This window comes from Salmo salar, chromosome ssa02, assembly GCF_905237065.1.
Source record: "Salmo salar chromosome ssa02, Ssal_v3.1, whole genome shotgun sequence".
NCBI classification, from domain to species: domain Eukaryota; kingdom Metazoa; phylum Chordata; class Actinopteri; order Salmoniformes; family Salmonidae; genus Salmo; species Salmo salar.
Genome location: NC_059443.1, coordinates 44,911,135 through 44,929,134, shown reverse-complemented (window position 1 = coordinate 44,929,134; position 18,000 = coordinate 44,911,135). Strand labels below are relative to the sequence as shown.

Here is an 18,000-nt window from a genome sequence, read left to right as displayed (position 1 = left end):
TACAGCTGTAATGGCTGCCAATGGTGGTTCCACCAAGTATTAACTATGGAGTGTGAAGACATAAAAAAATACGATGTCTTGATTGTGTATTTATTAATTTGGGAAAATGTCCTATAATTTTGAAAATGCTGTAGTAGGTTGTGTAGATCTGTACGGAAAATGTAATCCTCTTTAAATACAATTTTAAGGCAGCAAAATGTGATGACTGTGCAAGCAGTGTGCAGACTTCCATTAGGCACTGTCAGCACACGCAAATCCTGTGACAGAGTAAAATACATACTCATATACAAAATACACAAAGTGATGTAAAAGAACAAGCACACATAGGTCTCTGAGAAGATGTAGGGAGGAATGAGTCATCAGAGTGCGTGCATGCAATGAAGGAGGTCTATCGATGTGTAAATAAGTGACATTAGCATTAAATCAATGCAGATATGACATGTCTGTCTACTTGGCAGTGCAGCGTGGCTGACTAGTGTCCTCACCTGGTGATACTGGGAGGATGGGTCCAGTAGACAGTAGTGGATGATGGCCGTCACTCCTTCCAGTACTGTAAGAATCAAATCTGGGGGGATGCACAGGGCCATCCACTGAGGTCTGGAAGAGGGATAGTGGGGAAAGTATAAATGAATAGTCATCATTTGGTAGAAAAAACTATTTTGCCATAAACAATTCATGTTGTCATAGAATATACAGCAACAATGTAGAATCTACAAAGGTATTAGTCAAAGGTGGGTAATTGAGGCAACTGCTGGTCAAGAGAGCCATCTTGTGGCAGCATCACTCAACTCATTTCTTACAAACATTCCCTCTGCTACAAAGCAGCTGTAAATCTATTGCCATGGATATGTACTTAAATTAACCAATTCATACTCATACAAATATTTCACTTCACTAGCTAGGTTCATCCAATTGGCGATAGATTTTCAGGCAAACACTCAGAAATCTGCATAAAATAACATGTGTATTTTCCCACCAGTGGCGCTTCCACCAAACTGACTTGCTGTGGATAAAAATGCATGAATGATGAAGTAGAGCACATAAAAAGGTACGTTTTTTTCTTCTAAAAGGGATGGTTTGAGATTTTGCAAATGAAGCCTTTTATCTACTTTCCCAGAGCCAGATGAACTTGAGGATACCATTTTTATGTCTCTGTTTGCAGTTTGAAGGAAGTTGCAAACTAGCGTTAGCGCAATGACTGGAAGTCTATGGGAACAGCAAGCATGCCAGGTGTTCCTGTAGCGCTCAAGTCATTGCGCTAACGCTAGTTAGCATTGGCTCACAAAACTACCTCTAACTTCCTTCATACTGGATGCAGAGACAGACAAAAATGTTATCCACGAGTTCATCTGATTTTGGGGAAATAGATAAAGGGCTTCATTGCCACTATCCCTTTAAAATGTTCAAGTACCGAATAGAAATATACAGTTCAATGTGTCACCATCTAATTTTCAACTGTACCGATGGTTTTGTCACAAAAAAGTTGCGTTAAATAGCAAATGTGCCCACTATGGTCTTGGCACGTGCGCTGTAGACAACAGTTTGCAGATACCTATATGATGACATTATTATGCAGAAAAAGCATTGATTATTATTATTATGGAGCCAAGCATCGATTATCATGTCACCAGAATAAGACCATTGATATTTATTGTAAAGGCGCAGCAAGCTCATCACCGTGCACCTTCACAACCTTTTGAAGTTCATCATAACTTATTTTATCTATAGCCTAATAAACTGCATGCTTTCTCCGAGTCGTAGTGGGAGGACCACACAAAATATCATTGCGTGACTCCAAGTTTACTTTGGTTATTATATCAAATATTTGCGCATAAATCCACATTTTACTGACACAAAAAGGTCCCACCATGTCGAATCAACAAATTGTCCCCCGACATTTAAGAAATTGTCCCAACATTTCCTGTTTCCATTAGCCCGGTCGTGACTTCAGGTAATTCATGAAATGGTTGGATGGAAACCTCGTTACTGACAATCTGCTTGCAATTGCCTTCACACCAGATCCTGGAATAACAATTTTTCCACTTATTTATCAGACACTTTTATCCAGAGTGACTCACAATCAGTGCATTCAACTTAAGTAGGTAGACCTAAAACACACACAAACCCTTCAATACAGCCACTATCCCATCGTCCTGCGGACGACAAAGGTAGCAGTGGTGTGGGTTTATAATGGCTAACCAGTACTGATGGATGGATGGTTGGATATAGATGTCTCAGCACCATTTCAAATGCCTAGCCCATATTGGCTTATAAGAAACTATCCTATAGCAGTTACCTGGTGTCTGTGATGGCAGTCTCATAGCGGTACTGTTGAATGAGGTTATCCAGGTTCCTACAGAGCTGCAGTGTGACCGAGGCCACCACCCTACGCAGTACCTTGCCCATGTAGGGCAGCGTGGCCGTGATCAGGCCGATCCACTGCGGGTGCATCTTACACGCATGGTGCTGGTGCAGCGCCCGGATCACCGCACACAGGAACATGCCCTGCGCCGTGATAGGCTGCCCGTGAAGGTACTGCAGCGACGTCATTGGCTGCTGTGGGTTCATGTGCTCCACCTCGCCTCCCAGCAGTTCGAAGCCCGAACCTGCCCCGCTACCCGTCCCTAACGTTACACTCCCTAATGTTACACCCCCTGGGATGACCACGGGCCCCCCGTCGCCCCCCTCCTCGGCGGGCACTAGGACCCTGTGCTCCAGCACCACCAGGCTCTGGAGAAGCCTCAGCAGCTGGGACTGAACGGCGCTGCAGCCGTCCATCTGATCTTCTGAGAGGTTGATGACACTGTCCTCTGAGAGACCCTCCTCCTGGGAGGTCACGTTGACGCCGGCCGCCCGCTGCTCGTGCCACTTCTGGGCCGAGAAGATGGAGGAGAGCAGGCAGTGGAGCACCACCTTCTGGACCTTACACTTGGACAGCACGTCGCTGATGAAGCTGGCGAAGCCTTTGGCCGAGCCGCCGGTCACCTTGGACAGCTCGCTGAAGAGGAGGGTGAGGACCTCCAAGCTGGTCAGCTGCATGGCCCGGTTGCCCGCCAGGTCGGTGGCGGCCGTGCCCACGTGGGCAGAGTAGTAGGAGCGCAGGAAGTAGAGGCAGAGGGAGATGATGATCTCTAGGAACATGGCGCTGCGGAACGAGTGGGAGTGGCTGTCCTGGGAGATGGGGCAGTAGAAGTCCTTACCTGGGAGGAGAAGGAGATTGAACAACACATTATTTTACATTCTAATAAGAAAACTTTAGATTGTATGGTTTTTAGGGTCTTTGTGTACATTTTACATTGACATTTTAGTCATCTAGTAGCTCTTATCCAGCGCAACTTAGAATCAGCGTAATGTGTTACACCTCCGGCATACATTTTACCCCTTTAGTTCATTTGTGCTTAAGTGTCTTAATCTGTTTTTTAATGCATAAAAAAATTAAATATGACTTGCCCATGACGGAGACGCGGTGGCGTGCCAGCAGGTTCTGCAGCAGTGACAGCTGGGGTGTGTAGGTGTTGTTGATGCTGGTGGTGGAGATGGCGTCCACGAAGTCCGATGGCGCCGCCCGCAGCATAGCGGCGATGGCCGAAAGGGCGTGCAGCGTGCGGGATGAGTCGTACAGCTGCAGGTAGAGCAGCACGTGCTGGTAGAGGGGGTGGATGTTGAACCGAGGTGGCGAGGCGGAAGCTCTACGCCCCACTCTCCCGTTCGGACCATTGTCCCCGCTCACATCTCCGCCCCCACAGGGCGAGCCGGTGTCACTCTCGATCTCGGACACCTCACCTTCTCCGCAGCTATACCAGTTCTCCAGATCCAGGCTGTCTCCGAAGAAGATGCTGGGCGGCCGGAGCTTCTCGGCCTGCAGGGCTTTCCTCTGCCTCTCCTTCCTCTTGCTCTTCTTCACCTTGGGCTTGGCGCCGGGGGACTTGTCTTGCAGACGCTCCATGATCTTACCCTTGAGGCTGAGCTGGGTGCTGCTGTGGGAGCGCTTACGGGCCCGCAGGTCCACAACGTCCAAACGGAGGCTCCGGTCATGAGGGGTGGCAAGGCCCGAGCTGTCTGGTAGGGTCACGATGGAGGGGGACGAGCTGTGGCGAGTGATGCCCTCATGGTGCCTCTCCCCCTCCTCTCCTGTCTGGTCCGGTGGGGTGACATGGAAGAACCCCAGGGTGCCACCCGCTAACATCTCGAGGCGGTGAGAGGGGGTGTGGGGGCCCGAATCGAGCCGAAGACCGGTCGGCGTATCTGACGAGGAGCTATCGGAGTCCGTCTGCGCCCACTCTTCAGGGGGGGACGGCGATTCAGGTGGCCCCTCCTCCTCTCCCATACCCACCACCCTGTCTATCAACTCATTTAACACTGACAACACAGCCTCTTCTAGTGAATCCTCCTCATCAGGAACCATACTGTCTGACTCTATAAGGACAGGGACTTGGTCGGAACCACATCCGTTCACTGTGCTGCAGGTGCCGTCTGGCTCCTCGAAGCTGCCATTGTCTATGGAGGAGGAGTGCGAGCCGCTGGACTCAGAGCAATGGTGGTGGGGTTCCCCCTGCTGGTCAGGAGGATGGCAGTCACCGCTCAGCACCAGGTTCTCACTGCTCAGGCTGAGCAGGGACAGGCTGTCACTCAGAGGGTTGACTGTCAGGCAGAAGGGCTCCATGTCACCCAATGGCAGCCCTCGGAGCCCTGACTTCAGAGAGTCCCCTGGCATCTGGCTGAAGTCTGAGAGAAGAAGATGTGACATACTGTTTATGCAAATAAATTACAGAGTCGAAATGAACCTTGAACTAGATTCACTCCAAACCAACGTTCACCAAACGACACTGATCCTTTAGAGCTATAGACTTTTCTTCCAGCCCAACATTAAACAATCATGAGATGAGTGTTGAATCTATTAGTGCTGGAACAAAAGCCTGCACTGCCCTGTATCTCTTCGCGACCATGGCTGTCCTGTCCACTACCATTCTAACCTGTGTCTCCCCTCTACTCACTCTCACAGATTCCCGAGTCCCTCATGTAGATGGGTTCTGAGGGGTCCTGTTCGGACTGTGTGTTGTGGTTAGGGAACGCCTGGGCCCAGTGGCGCTGGGCCTGGACGCGCTGGATGGACACACGGTGAGTCTTGGGGTGCAGCAGCAGCAGCAGGAGGGGCTCCAGGACCCGGGCGATGTCGTGCCTCTGGAGCACCTGGTTGAGCCAGGCCCGGCCCACTGCACTGGCCGACGCATCCCAGTAACTTAGACTGTCCAGCATGATGAACAGAGACCTGGGAGGGGGAGAGAGAGAGAGAGAGAGAGAGAGAGAGAGAGAGAGAGAGAGAGAGAGAGAGAGAGAGAGAGAGAGAGAAGACAGAAGATATTCATTTGTAATGGCAAAGGGGTAGCGTGTCTGTTTGTGTGTGTATATACGTGTGTAGGGCTGTTGCCATGGCTGTATTACCACCACACCGGCAGTCATGAGTCATTACCGCAGTCAGAATCCATGTGACCGCTGAGTCACAATAATCTCCTCCTATTCTCCGCTCTGTAGTTGATGCATACATACACATGGTTAGCAGATGTTGATGCGAGTGTAGCGAAATGCTTGTGCTTCTAGTTCCGACCGTGCAGTAATATCTAACAAGTAATCTAACAATTTCACAACAACTACCTAATACACACAAGTGTAAAGGAACAAATAAGAATATGTACATATATATGAACCCAAGCCCCTCAAAAAAGCGTCAAAATAATTATTTTGTTTTGTTATACAACACATATAGCTCTGCCTAAGGCTATCTTAAAGCTTAAACATACACTGAGTGTACAAAACATTAAGGACACCTGCTCTTTCCATGACAGACTGACCAGGTAAATCCATGATCCCTTATTGATGTCACTTGTTAAATCCACTTCAAATCAGTGTAGATGAAGGGGAGGGGACCGGCTACAGAAGGATTTTTAAGATTCAAGACAATAGAGACATGGATTATGTATGTGTGCCATTCAGAGGGTGAATGGGCAAGACAAAAGATTTAAGTGCCTTTGAACAGTGTATGGTAGTATGTGCCAGGCGCACTGGTTGGTGTCAAGAATTGCAACGCTGCTGGGGTTCACACACTCAACAGCTTCCCATTCAGATTGAGAATGGCCCACCACCCAAAGGACATCCAGACAACTTGACAACTGTGGGAAGCATTGGATTCAACATGGGCCAGCATCCCTGTGGAACACTTGACACCTTGTAGATTCCATGCCCCAACGAATTGAGGCTGTTCTGAGGGCAAAGGGGGGTGGGGGTTTACTATCGATGTTCCCGAATAGATTTCACTTGGTTTTCGATTTTGTGGCTTAAGTGGGCTACTGTCCGTTACCAAATTAAGCACTGGGTAGCTTGCAAGGACAGGGCTGGAGTCTGGCATACATAGTTTGAGCTGGTTAATGCGTGGAGTGAAATAAATTCTTATAAGCCCACAAATTTCTACATGCAATCCCGCTGTAGCCTACAACCGGAGTAGCCTACCCGGCATGATTGAAAAAGGAACCATGGGAAAGCGAATCCTCCATTCCCTATTAGAGTGCATATAGATTACTTGTCTGTTTTCCCCTGCCCCTGTTCCTGCCTAGCTGATAATGGCACCACTCTAAATCAAAAACAATCATTCACAGTTAAAGTTGCCAAATAACTCTAAATCAAGCGTATAGGACCTCCATGTACCTACTCGCTCAATAATCGTTTGGGGAAAATGTCCTTTCTATTTTATTCAGCTAAAATCTATTATATTCGTATAACTCTAAAATAATATATTATAAAATAATGGTTTGGGAATTATAAGCACATCTTGTCTGCTCAATGAACTAGTCGACAGCCTAGGCTGCCATTCTATGCTATTCAGTCCTTCTGAAATACATTTAATTCATATCACTTTTCTTAATGGATTTATTGTGATGGTGTATATTAATAATCCACCGAGCGTCAATCTAAGTAACATCATTTAAAAAAAGTCCCTATCAAAATCGGTCAGATTATGCTAGAGACATGTTTTTTGCATGGGCTGCATCTCAATCCATCCAATGTCGGCCATCCGCATCTGTGGTGGAAGGTGGCCGAGCTACAGTGGTGTTTGTCGGACCATGAGCCATCCCGAAAATCGGTACTCTCGCAAAAACATCTGTAGCGTCCGAACGGTATGTGAGCGTGCGTGTGTGTGAGAGAGAGAGACAGAAAAAGAGTGAGACATGTATTACATGAATATATTAGCAGCTGTTTTGTCCACCCCTGACAAAACCAAACTTTACAGTGGGGCGTCAATAGAGAGGGAAGGCCTACCTGTCAAAGGTGCGGTTGAAAGGGGAAGACTTGGTGATGTTCAAGTCTCTGGTCAGATGCCAAAGCACAGAGAACTTCACATGGGCTTCAAGACGGATTTTCTGAGAAAACACACAGAAATCTTACATGACGTGTGTGGAACGCGTGTGTGTCGGAGCAAATTCCTTCAGGCATACAGAATTCTTACAAGCATACGGTGAAGCTGTGCGTGTTCCTATGTGTCTGACTGCATATGTACGGCGCTGACCAACCTTGTCTCTGTGCATGAGTTGCTGGCTGATGACGTCCTCACAGGTGCTGGAGGAGGGCACCAGGTTGTGGAGCTGGTAGAAGAGCTCCACACTGCGCTGGTGGTGCTGAGGGGTCCTCTCGCCCAGCTGTCCCCACAGGATAAGGGCCACACTCTGGAGAGGTGAGGGGGAAGGAGGAAGTGTTAGAGAATTATCTAAAGCTTCCAAGATGTATCATGGTGAGCAACAGAGAGATTTCTTAGCATAGGTTTATTACCATTTATCATGCTGAAAAATGTATTCATCAACATATACGTTTCTACCATTTATCATGCTGAAAAACAGATTTATCAACATCAATTTCGACCATTTACCATGGTGAGCAATGGCGAAGAGATCAAAAGTTTCTTCCATTTATCATGCTGAGCTACATTCTGTGTTCTCTGTACTGAACCACCTCTAAACATCTCAACCATATCAGATGCAAATAAGCCACAAATCTCCTCCCTGCAACTTACCTTGAAGAAGTCCGTCTTCTCTGCGATGTACTTCAGGATTCCCTGCGTGAGTGGGGGCCTGATCACCACAGCAACGCGGCCCTGGCTGGGGCTCATGGGCTGGGTGGAGTCGGGGTTGCCGCCGGCGATGCTGCCCTCGGCGGTGACCATGGCGACAGACTGGGTGAGGCCCACCAGGTCCATGACCAGGGAGATGGCCACGCCCTGGACGCTAAAGTCACTGGCCAGGCAGCAGGCGTCCATCAGGGTCTGCAGCCACACGGCAGGACACATCTGCTTGCTGTCTGCAGGATAGAATAGAAACGATACTGTATTGAGAGAAGGGGAGAAGACATACAACAGTAAATAGCTGAAGTCCAGACGTGCTCATCTAACACAAAGGGGAGAGACCATATGCTTAACATATGGAGAAGGGTATAGGATTATCATATTAAACTGAAATGTAGTTAAACGCTTCTCCAGCCATAGTGAAAATCTGTTAATCTGCACAGAGCCTGTACAGTAACTCAAACGTGGTCAGTCTGTCTGTCTGTCTTACCAGTCTGCTCCTTAGGCGAGGGCGTTGACTTGAGGTTGCCCTCGGCGATGTAGACAGGGAAGCTGGAGCACTCCAGGAAGAGCTGGCAGGCAGCAGTAAAGGCCGCCAGACACTCTCTTTGCCCCGGGACCTCAACCACATCACGCCCATTGTGCTGGACACCGCCCTCTGGTTCCGCTCGCACCACATCGCTCCTCTCGCCCCCAGCTCCCTCTACCATCCCCGGGGTGATGTAAAGGGTGACCAGGCGGGAGAGGAAGTGCTGGAAGTGCTCCAGGCAGCACTGCATGACAGGCTTGTCCTGCGGCTTGTTCTGGGAGGCTGGGAGGGTGCTGCTGCAGCCCATCTTAAGGGAAGGCAGAGCGGGAGCTGGTTCCTCAGAGGCCTGGTACTGGACAAAGTCTGTGAAGCCATTCTCGGAGGAGCGAGAGCTGTTGGGGTTCTCCCCTGTCTCAAACACCTCGCCGCTGGGGAGCTCCAGAGTAGAGGGCAAGGGCTGGGGAGAGAGAGCAGGAAGAAGAAGAGGTCAAACAGAGACAGCAACAATACATAACAGGAGTGGAAACAAAAGGCGTCCGTGTTAAAAAAAGCTGGAAACCGAAAACAGTACCCTGCAGTGAACAAATTGACCGTGTAACAAGGGCAGGGATCCTAATCATTCTAACCAGGCCTGTTTTAGGATGGTCAGTGGGGACCAAAGTGCATCAGGTCAAGATAAGAGTGCAGGTCTCTCAGGAGATTAGGAGGGAGAGGATTTCTAAGCACAGACACTCCCTGACAGACCCCCCCCCCACCTTGGGCACCCACAGCACAGACAGGGAAGTTCACAGCTGTTGCCCCAAACTGAATGGACTCCTCTACTACACCCTACATACAGCTCCCTTCCTGCATCATGCCAGTCAGCTTAGGACAGATCGACAGACAGCCCCACTCCCACATTGCCATGCCACAAGACAGCCCCAGGGCATTCCCAGCATGCAGTGCAGCGGGCTGAGGCTACACATTCTGGCGCCAGGACTCAGATGGCAAACTACGTTCTGTAAATGTCCCCAGGAGGGTAGCTGGAGAACAGGAGGAAGGGGATGGATAGAGCGGAAGGGAGGGAAGGAAGCCTTCCACACCAATGGAGCAGACAGACCCAAGGGGAAACCATAGGGTAGGCTGATCCTCCTCAGAGAGAAAGAGGGGCTCAGCTGTTTGTTAGTTACCACTTGTGTGTGTCTCTATGTGCCCCCCTCCCCTGCACCTCTCCCATGCCTCTACCTCCAGCCTAGGATTCTGTCAGCTTTTAGTCAAGCCTTAATGAGCACTGAAACACTCTACCAGACCGCCAGGTAACAGACAGGGGGGGCAGCGGGGGGGAGAGAAAGTAGACTGATCCCAGCTTCTAACACCTCTGTCTGGGGAGAGAGGGAGGGACAGTTCTCCAGCTACCCTCCAGTCCTGGAGCGGGGACCACCCAGCCAAATTGAGGGGGTAGATGGGTGGGGGCCAGCTCTGGGACCAGGGGACACCATGAGGGCCTTGGATGGTTGTTTATGTTTTTGAGGGCGAGGGAAGCAGACCAAACTGCTGTCGTCTCTGCTAGGTCAACAACAGAGGAGCCCTGCTCTGATGACTTCATTTGGCAGGAAGTGAAAGAAGTGACATTCGTGTACTATCAAAGGTAGTCAGTCATCAGCGTGGAACTGAAATATGGACAAAGTTTTAATTTTCAAAGTGAGAATCAATGAACGTGGGTGTGTAGGGGGGGGATGTATGTTTGCTTTGAATGTAATTTGGTTCCATTTCATCTCTGCTGGACAAAGACAAAAGGCAAAAACGATTTAACCTTCGCATGGATTTCACATACTGTTCAGAGATAAAAGGAACCATGTTCTTTTATGATCAACCAAACGCTCAGAGACAATATGCTAAAGCAAACTGTGTGAAGGCAGGGAAGAACTAGGATGACAACAGGATGCTTTCAGACTTGGCAGAGGTCATGATTAAAGCTCATTCATCACCACCAAAAGCTTTACAGGAGCAAATGGAACTGGGTTAAAAGCGTAAGTCAGGATAGACAGTTGGTTATGTCATGAAAAGGTAGCCTATAGATTATCCTTATTACCTGGACAAAATATTGATTCATCATAAATCTAAGCATCTATTTTACATGCATTTTACATATGCATATAATGATTAAAAAACCTCACACATAAACAACAAAAGCTATAGAATATGCTCTGGCTGTAACAACCAAGGTTAATCTAACTCCTATAGGTGTCCCGGGCTGGGGCACCATCTCAGTACTTCTTACCCGTTTCTCCTCCTTAGCAGAGACTGTGGAGGCGAGGGGGCCCGTGGGCAGGGACAGGGGGGACACCAGGGGGGGCTGCACCTTGCTGAGGATCTTGGAGCAGAGGCGCAGGCAGTGGGTGAGCTCCCCAAGGCCCAGGGCCGGGAGGTGAGAGGTCAGGGCAGACACCATACGCAGCAGCAGCTGGGGAAGGTGCTCCGTCTGGATCTCTATGTAGGTCTCCTGAAGGGAGGAGGAAGAGGAGGGTGAGAGGGTTCTGGAGAATAGGGGAGTCGCCTGGTGATTGGATATGGAAATTAGATGCCTAGATTCATCTGGTACAATGCATCACATTACCTGATTTGTGTTTTAACTGTAAATAGTCCCTGTCGAATAAACGTAATAAAATAAATAGGCAGCATCAAGTATGTCTGAGAAAGCTTTTGTTGGAGAATGATGTAATTAAAATCCGAATCTATATTAGTTATTTATTATTATTAGTTATCAGTACAACGCTGTGTTTAGCCTCGGTTCTTTAAAATAAGTCTACATATTAGAGAAATAATGTGGTTGTTTTGGACCCAGTACAGCGTCCAATGAGTTGGGGAGGGGGGGTACCCCCGCCCCAAGGAGGGAAAGGTTGTATAACTGAATGCAAAAAAAATCAAATGTGTCTGAATACTTATGTCAATGAGATATATTTCTGTATTTCATTTTCAATAAATTTGCAACACATTCTATGAACATGTTTTCACTTTGCCATTATGGGGTATTGTGTGTAAATGGGCGAGAGAAGAAAAAAAAAAAATCGATATAATCCATTTTGAATTCAGGCGTAAACAACAAAATGTGGAATAAGTCAAGGGGTATAAATACTTTCTGAAGGCATTGTATATCATTCCATCAAGACAAAAAATGAAGGCAAGGCAAAAAACTGTTACATTTCTTTCTTTTTTTCTTGCCTGCTGCATCTCGGGCTCTGTAGTAGACACACTGTTTTTCTTTAATCAGAATCCAACAGTTCTTACCTTTCTAACAGTACTAAGCATGTGCTTGTAGGACTTACAGTTTTGAAACTTAAAATGTATAGTGCCTTCAGAAAGTATTCACAGCCCTTTTTCCACATTTTGTTGTGTTACAGCCTGCATTGAGATTGTGTCACTGGCTAGGACTAGGGAGGTCTTTTTGTTAATAAAAATAAATGGAATATAGCTAAGCACTGGCAAAATCCTAGAGGAAATCCTGGTCCAGTCTGCTTTTAGAAATGTTTACAAATTGGTTAAAAATGAAAAGCTGAAATGTCTTGAGTCAATAAGAATTCAACCCTTGAATGGACTCACTGTGTGCAATAAGTGTTTAACATGCGTTTTAAACAACTACCCCATCTCTGTACAATTATCTAAGGTCATGCACAGATTCAACCACAAAGACCAGGGAGGTTTTCCAATGGTTTGCCAAGAAAGGCACCTATTGGTAGATGGGTAAAATAAAAAAAACGGACATTCGAATATCCCTCTGAGAATGGTGTCAGTTATTCATTTTACACTCACTACAAAGATACAGGTGCTCTTCCCAAATCAGTTGCCAGAGGGGAAGGAAAACCCTCAGGGATATTACCATGAGGCCAACGGTGATTTTAAAACAGTTACAGAGTTTAATGGCTGTGATAGGAGATAACTGAGTGCAGCTCTAACACTAACATAAATCCAAAATACTAAAGCTTGTACAAAACATAAATATTCCAAATCATGCATCCTGTTTTTAATAAGGCACTTGTAATACTGCAAGAAATGTGGCAAAGAAATTAACTTTTTGTCCTGAATACAAAGCATGATGTTTGGGGCAAATCCAACACAACCCATCACCGAATACCACTCTTCATATTTTGAAGCATGGAGGCGGCTGCATCATGTTATGGACTAGTGAGTTTTTTGGGGGATAAAAATAAACCGAACATAGCTAGGCACAGGCAAAATCCTTGAGGAAAACCTGGTTAAGTCTGCTTTCCAACAGACACTGGAAGACAAATGCACCTTTCAGCAGGACAATAAATTAAAACACAAGGCCATATCTACAATGGAGTTGCTGACCAAGATAACATTGAATGTTCCTGAGAGGCCTAGTTACAGTTGACTTAAATTGGCTTGAAAATCTATGGCTAGACTTGAAAATGGTTGTCTAGCGATGATCACCAACCAAGTTGACAGAGCTTGAAGAATTTTTTTAAGAATAAGGTGCAAATATTGTACAATACAGGTGTGCAAAGCTTACCCAGAATGAGACAAAGCTATAATCGCTGCCAAAGGTGATTCTAACATGTATTGACTCAGGGGGTCTAATCAAGATATATTATTGTTTTATTTTCCATTTAAAAAAATGATTCGACTTTGACATGAGTATTTTGTGTTGATCCTTGACAAAAAATTACAACCAATTCAATTTTAATCCCACTTTGTAAAAAAAACTACATTTGGAAAAGGTCAAGGGTTGAGAACACTTTCTGAAAGCATTGTATTTTATGAGGGTAGTACACAATATTATGCGTTGTTTTAGAAAAAGCCATCAGAGCCCGTCAAAGTTTAAGAGGTTAGACCCTTTGAAAAATACAACCCCCACTAAAATATTTAATCATGAGCAGGCTTCCTCAAATCATTGTCATCTTACATTGTACCTTTTCCTTGAATGTTGTAATGGGCATTTTCTTTGCAAATGACATTTTAAAAAGTAATGCTAAAACAAAACAATGGGCAAATGAAGAATAAACAAACGTGAAATGTTCAAAAAGCCATAGGCTACTTCTTAAAATATGTGAGCAATGGGAGCATATTATTCTGTGCATGCAGGACAATGACACACCAGGCTGAAATTTCATTTTCACAACATCCCCCCCCAAACTATGAATATATATACAGTATATTCCTACCAAAAAATCCCAATTCTATTGGACTAGGTAGAAATTCCACCATATTCCCAATAATACAGGCCTATTTCACTCACTCTGGAGTACAATAACCATATTCAAAGCCAGAAAAATAACAGAAATTAAAAATTGGCTTTAGGGATGTTGCTGGGACGTTGCTAAAATGTTATCCAAGCCATAGTAAACCAGGCAGGCGGGATGAAGGGTGAAGAAGCAGGAGACAGCAGTACTTTACCTGGCAGATTACCCTCATGCTTCTAGTAGGCTTCAAGGAGAGAGAGCAGATAGATTGAACAGACAGGAGCCAGCAGAGCACAGGCCAGAGGACACTTTGTATACAGAACATACCCACGCACAGAAACATCTGCACGTACGCACACCTGCAAGCAATCACTCACACACCACAAACACAGACAGTAATACAGGTGTCAGTGGCTTTCCAACCTACTCAGATTGGAAATGAAGAGAAGCATTCTCTCTACTAGAAGATGAAATGACACTAAAGAAGACAGGCAGGTCTAGAACCTGTTAATGCATTGCGCGCACGCACGCACGCACACACACACACACAGATAAAAAGACAGCACACACCATAAGGGATTGCCATTAGCACTCACATTCAGAAACTGACTTATAATTAGTAAATATTGTATTGTATGAGTGCTGATATTTCAATGGCTGTTGTTCTGTATAGAGAGACTATAGTCTGAGTGAGAAAGGAAGGCGGGGTGAGAAGTGTGTGTGTGTGTCTCACCAAGGACACAATGTCCAGTAGGAAGTCCACCAGCTGACAGAACTCCACCAATGAGAGCCCTGAGGACTCTGTGCTCCCAGCATTCCCTGGTCCATTTTTTGCCTTCCTGCAAGATGGACAGAGTGACCCGTTTACATCAAACTCAGCTCTCCCATTTACAAACACAAAACAGGATGGTGTTCATCCCGGGAAAAAAAACCGGAGTAAAACTTGTCCAATAAGAAATGCTTAACTTTACTGTCTGTTGCGAAACATTTTGCTACGGTGTGGCCTAATGAACACCGACTCGGGTTCTATCTCGCCATCTTACCACGTCAGCATACACACATGGAGCAGCACATACACACAGACCTGCAGCAGTCCTCCAACCAGCGAGCGATGTAGTCCCACATGTAGTACGGCTCAAAAGAGTTGAACAGGAGATTGGCCGTTTTGATAAGCTCTGCCGTTTTCTTGTTCTCTCGCAGTTTGCTGAGGGAAACGATCAATGCGACCCTTAGCTTACAATGGTTATTAAAGCTTTGGCTTTTTTCATGTGTTTAGTGTTACACACACACACACACACGCACACGCACACGCACACGCACACGCACACGATGGCCAACCTGCTGAGATGAGCATGGTCCTTGCTGAACGGGTGGTGGTTCTGCAGGTCCAGCTCTGCTCGGCACTGTGTGTGTAATGTCCTGAACACCTCGATCAGAACGTCCTCCAGGATGGCTGGTCCTGGAACACACAGGATTACAAATCAGTCACTGATCAGGTCCATTTACAAATGTATCTAGAACAGTCACAGGGAAAAAGGGTCATTAGGCACCAAATGGAAGGGAATGGACTGAAACGGGGAGGGACTACCTGGATTTGTCCAATAAGAAGTGCTAATTTTAGTTGTCCGCTGTGAAATGTCACTATGATCAAAATGTTGTGTGTGTTCTATTCAGTGTGTAACAGTGACATTTGACATTTTCATTTGACATTTTAGTCATTTAGCAGACACTCTTATCCAGAGCGACTTACAGTAGTGAATGCATACATTTCATACATTTTTTTTCTGTGCTGGCCCCCCCGTGGGAATCAAACCCACAACCCTGGTGTTGCAAACACCATGCTCTACCAACTGAGCTACATACATGAATGGTATGTGTTGCATTGATCTGATGGGTGTAGTAATATACCGTACCGAGTTCAGGTTTGTCCAGCAGGCTGATGAGAATGCGGAAAGGCTTGAGGTCATGCATCAGGACGCTCTCCTCCTCCCCGCCTCGGGCCTTCCCTTGCAGGATCCCCACCATTGCCTGCACACACAGGGTCAAAACTTCTGGATCAAAACGCATTCAAAAACTACACAACGACCAAAGCAACTCCCGAGACAGACTGCAGAACATGGACTCAGCTGGTTAGCTATCTAGTTTCTGGTTGGGATTACATTTTTGTGTTAGGGCCGGGGGAGATTTTCCACAGCAAGTCTTCTTTTTGTCCTTCGGTGTGTGTGTGTGTGTGAATTTCACGCCTCGTCTAACACAGAAGGGGATGGGGCCCACGGAACAGACGGTCCCTGCAGTAGCCCCATTTCCCAGCGGGGGAGACCCAACAAGTGTCGATGAACAGATGGCAGATGAACAAATTAAAGCCCTGGTCTGTCTGTCCCAACCCCTGGAGTAACAGGACACATCACATGTAGGCCCCGCCGTCATAAGGGACAATGCTGTTGGAGCGTGACACTGCATTACAAGGGGGAATAGTGTGTGAGTGTGTGATCGTGGCCCAGGCATGGAGCAGATTTTGGGAGTGCTTCAAAGGGAAGGCCCCTGGGATTAGGAGGGGTGGGGAAGAAGGGGGCTACAAGCATTACAGGCAAAACCCTAAGGGTGTGTGTGTGTAGGTGTGGGGGGGGGGGTAGTTTTAGAGATTGAAAGGGGGCACAGAGGGGGAGCAGTAGGGGTATGAATTTCACCTGCTGAAAAATGTAAGGCCTTGCTCCCTTTCAGAAGACCCACTCAAACTTTGAGGTCTTTGAAAATAATAATTTATGCAAATAGCTGTGTGTGAGTGTGTATGTGGGTGGGTTTGTGTGCGTACAAGTCGTACCTGGACCAGCATGTCCTTGGAGTAGGTATTGAAATAGTGGGTAGCGTGGTCTTCAGGGTTGCTCTGTCGAGAGCTGCGAGGGCCTGTCCTCACACCATTGTTGTCAAAGCCTAGGAGCACAGTACACACACACACACACACACACACACACACACACACACACACACACACACACACACACACACACACACACACACACACACACACACACACACACACACACACACACACACACACACACACAATATGACAACAGACAAGGGAGAAGAGGGTGGGGTGAGATTGAGTTACCAGTCATTTAGCAAACAAACAAGCTTTTCTGGGTGTAAAAACATGAGCCCTGCTCAGCCAAGCAGACACTTACCAGCATTTTTTATCCACAGCGAGTAAGACGCAAATAAGACAAAACAAAGTAGAGAAATAAGCACTGGGATATATGACTACAAGACATGTTACTGCACAAGACATATATGGCCAGATGATCATTCCAACAGGCAAAGTCCAACAGCTCAACTATACGAAGTTGTACAGAACGCATGCAGTGGTATGTATGTGTGCATGTGCTTGTTTGTACCAGGGTTTCCATTATGAAAATGTGGCGCCGGACATTTGACCGGCAGCACTTTAATTTACCGGAAATATACTGGACCAATATGCATGACCTAATTAGGGCTTCCACCCACGGTGATCAGAATGACATAAATCACATTTCGATTATGGTATTTGATAATAATTCCTATTCACCCCAGACTTGACTGCCCTTGACCAGCACAAAAACATCCTGTGGCGTTCTGCTTTTAGCATCGAATAGCCTCCGGGAAGTCAGGAACCAATATATTCAGTCAGTTAGGAAAGCTAAGGCTAGCTTTTTCAAACAGAAATTTGCTTCCTGTAGCACTAATTCCAAAAAGTTTTGGGACACTAAAGTCCATGGAGAATAAGAGCACCCCCCCCCCCCCCGCTTCTCCTTCACCCAAATCCAGACATGTGATGTTCTGAAAGAGCTGCAAAATCTGGATCCATACAAATCAGCTGAGCTATACAACCTGGACCCTCTCTTTCTAAAATTATCCGCCGAAATTGTTGCAACCCCTATTACTAGCCTACTCAACCTCTCTTTCGTATCGTCTGAGATCCCCAAAGATTGGAAAGCTGCCGCGGTCATCCCCCTCTTCAAAGGGGGAGACACTCTAGACCCAAACTGTTATAGACCTATACGCTCAAGGTCCTAAACGATATCATAACCGCCATCGATAAAAGACAGTACTGTGCAGCCGTCTTCATCGACCTGGCCAAGGCTTTCGACTCTGTCAATCACCGCATTCTTATCGGAAGACTCAATAGCCTTGGCTTCTCAAATGAC

General features: G+C 46.7%; 1 protein-coding gene across 7 annotated transcripts in view; it reads right to left on the bottom strand.

Annotated features, from left to right (window-relative positions):
• dop1a (DOP1 leucine zipper like protein A) overlaps positions 1–18,000 on the bottom strand; it is a 38,846-nt gene that overhangs the window by 12,161 nt on the left and 8,685 nt on the right. For 2 of the 7 annotated variants that reach the window (XM_014168516.2, XM_014168523.2), the window contains exons 8-22: positions 16,638–16,747; positions 15,730–15,844; positions 15,155–15,275; positions 14,901–15,020; positions 14,550–14,655; positions 14,031–14,060; positions 10,897–11,118; positions 8,598–9,093; positions 8,060–8,367; positions 7,563–7,715; positions 7,312–7,412; positions 4,995–5,269; positions 3,451–4,725; positions 2,297–3,200; positions 486–597 (exon numbers count right to left, since the gene is read on the bottom strand). In XM_014168516.2, the coding sequence (XP_014023991.1) occupies positions 486–597; positions 2,297–3,200; positions 3,451–4,725; positions 4,995–5,269; positions 7,312–7,412; positions 7,563–7,715; positions 8,060–8,367; positions 8,598–9,093; positions 10,897–11,118; positions 14,031–14,060; positions 14,550–14,655; positions 14,901–15,020; positions 15,155–15,275; positions 15,730–15,844; positions 16,638–16,747 (4,448 nt within the window). The remainder of the gene's footprint in view (positions 1–485; positions 598–2,296; positions 3,201–3,450; positions 4,726–4,994; positions 5,270–7,311; positions 7,413–7,562; positions 7,716–8,059; positions 8,368–8,597; positions 9,094–10,896; positions 11,119–14,030; positions 14,061–14,549; positions 14,656–14,900; positions 15,021–15,154; positions 15,276–15,729; positions 15,845–16,637; positions 16,748–18,000) is intronic. The other 5 variants (XM_014168530.2, XM_014168534.2, XM_014168553.2 and 2 more) reach the window with 5 other exon arrangements.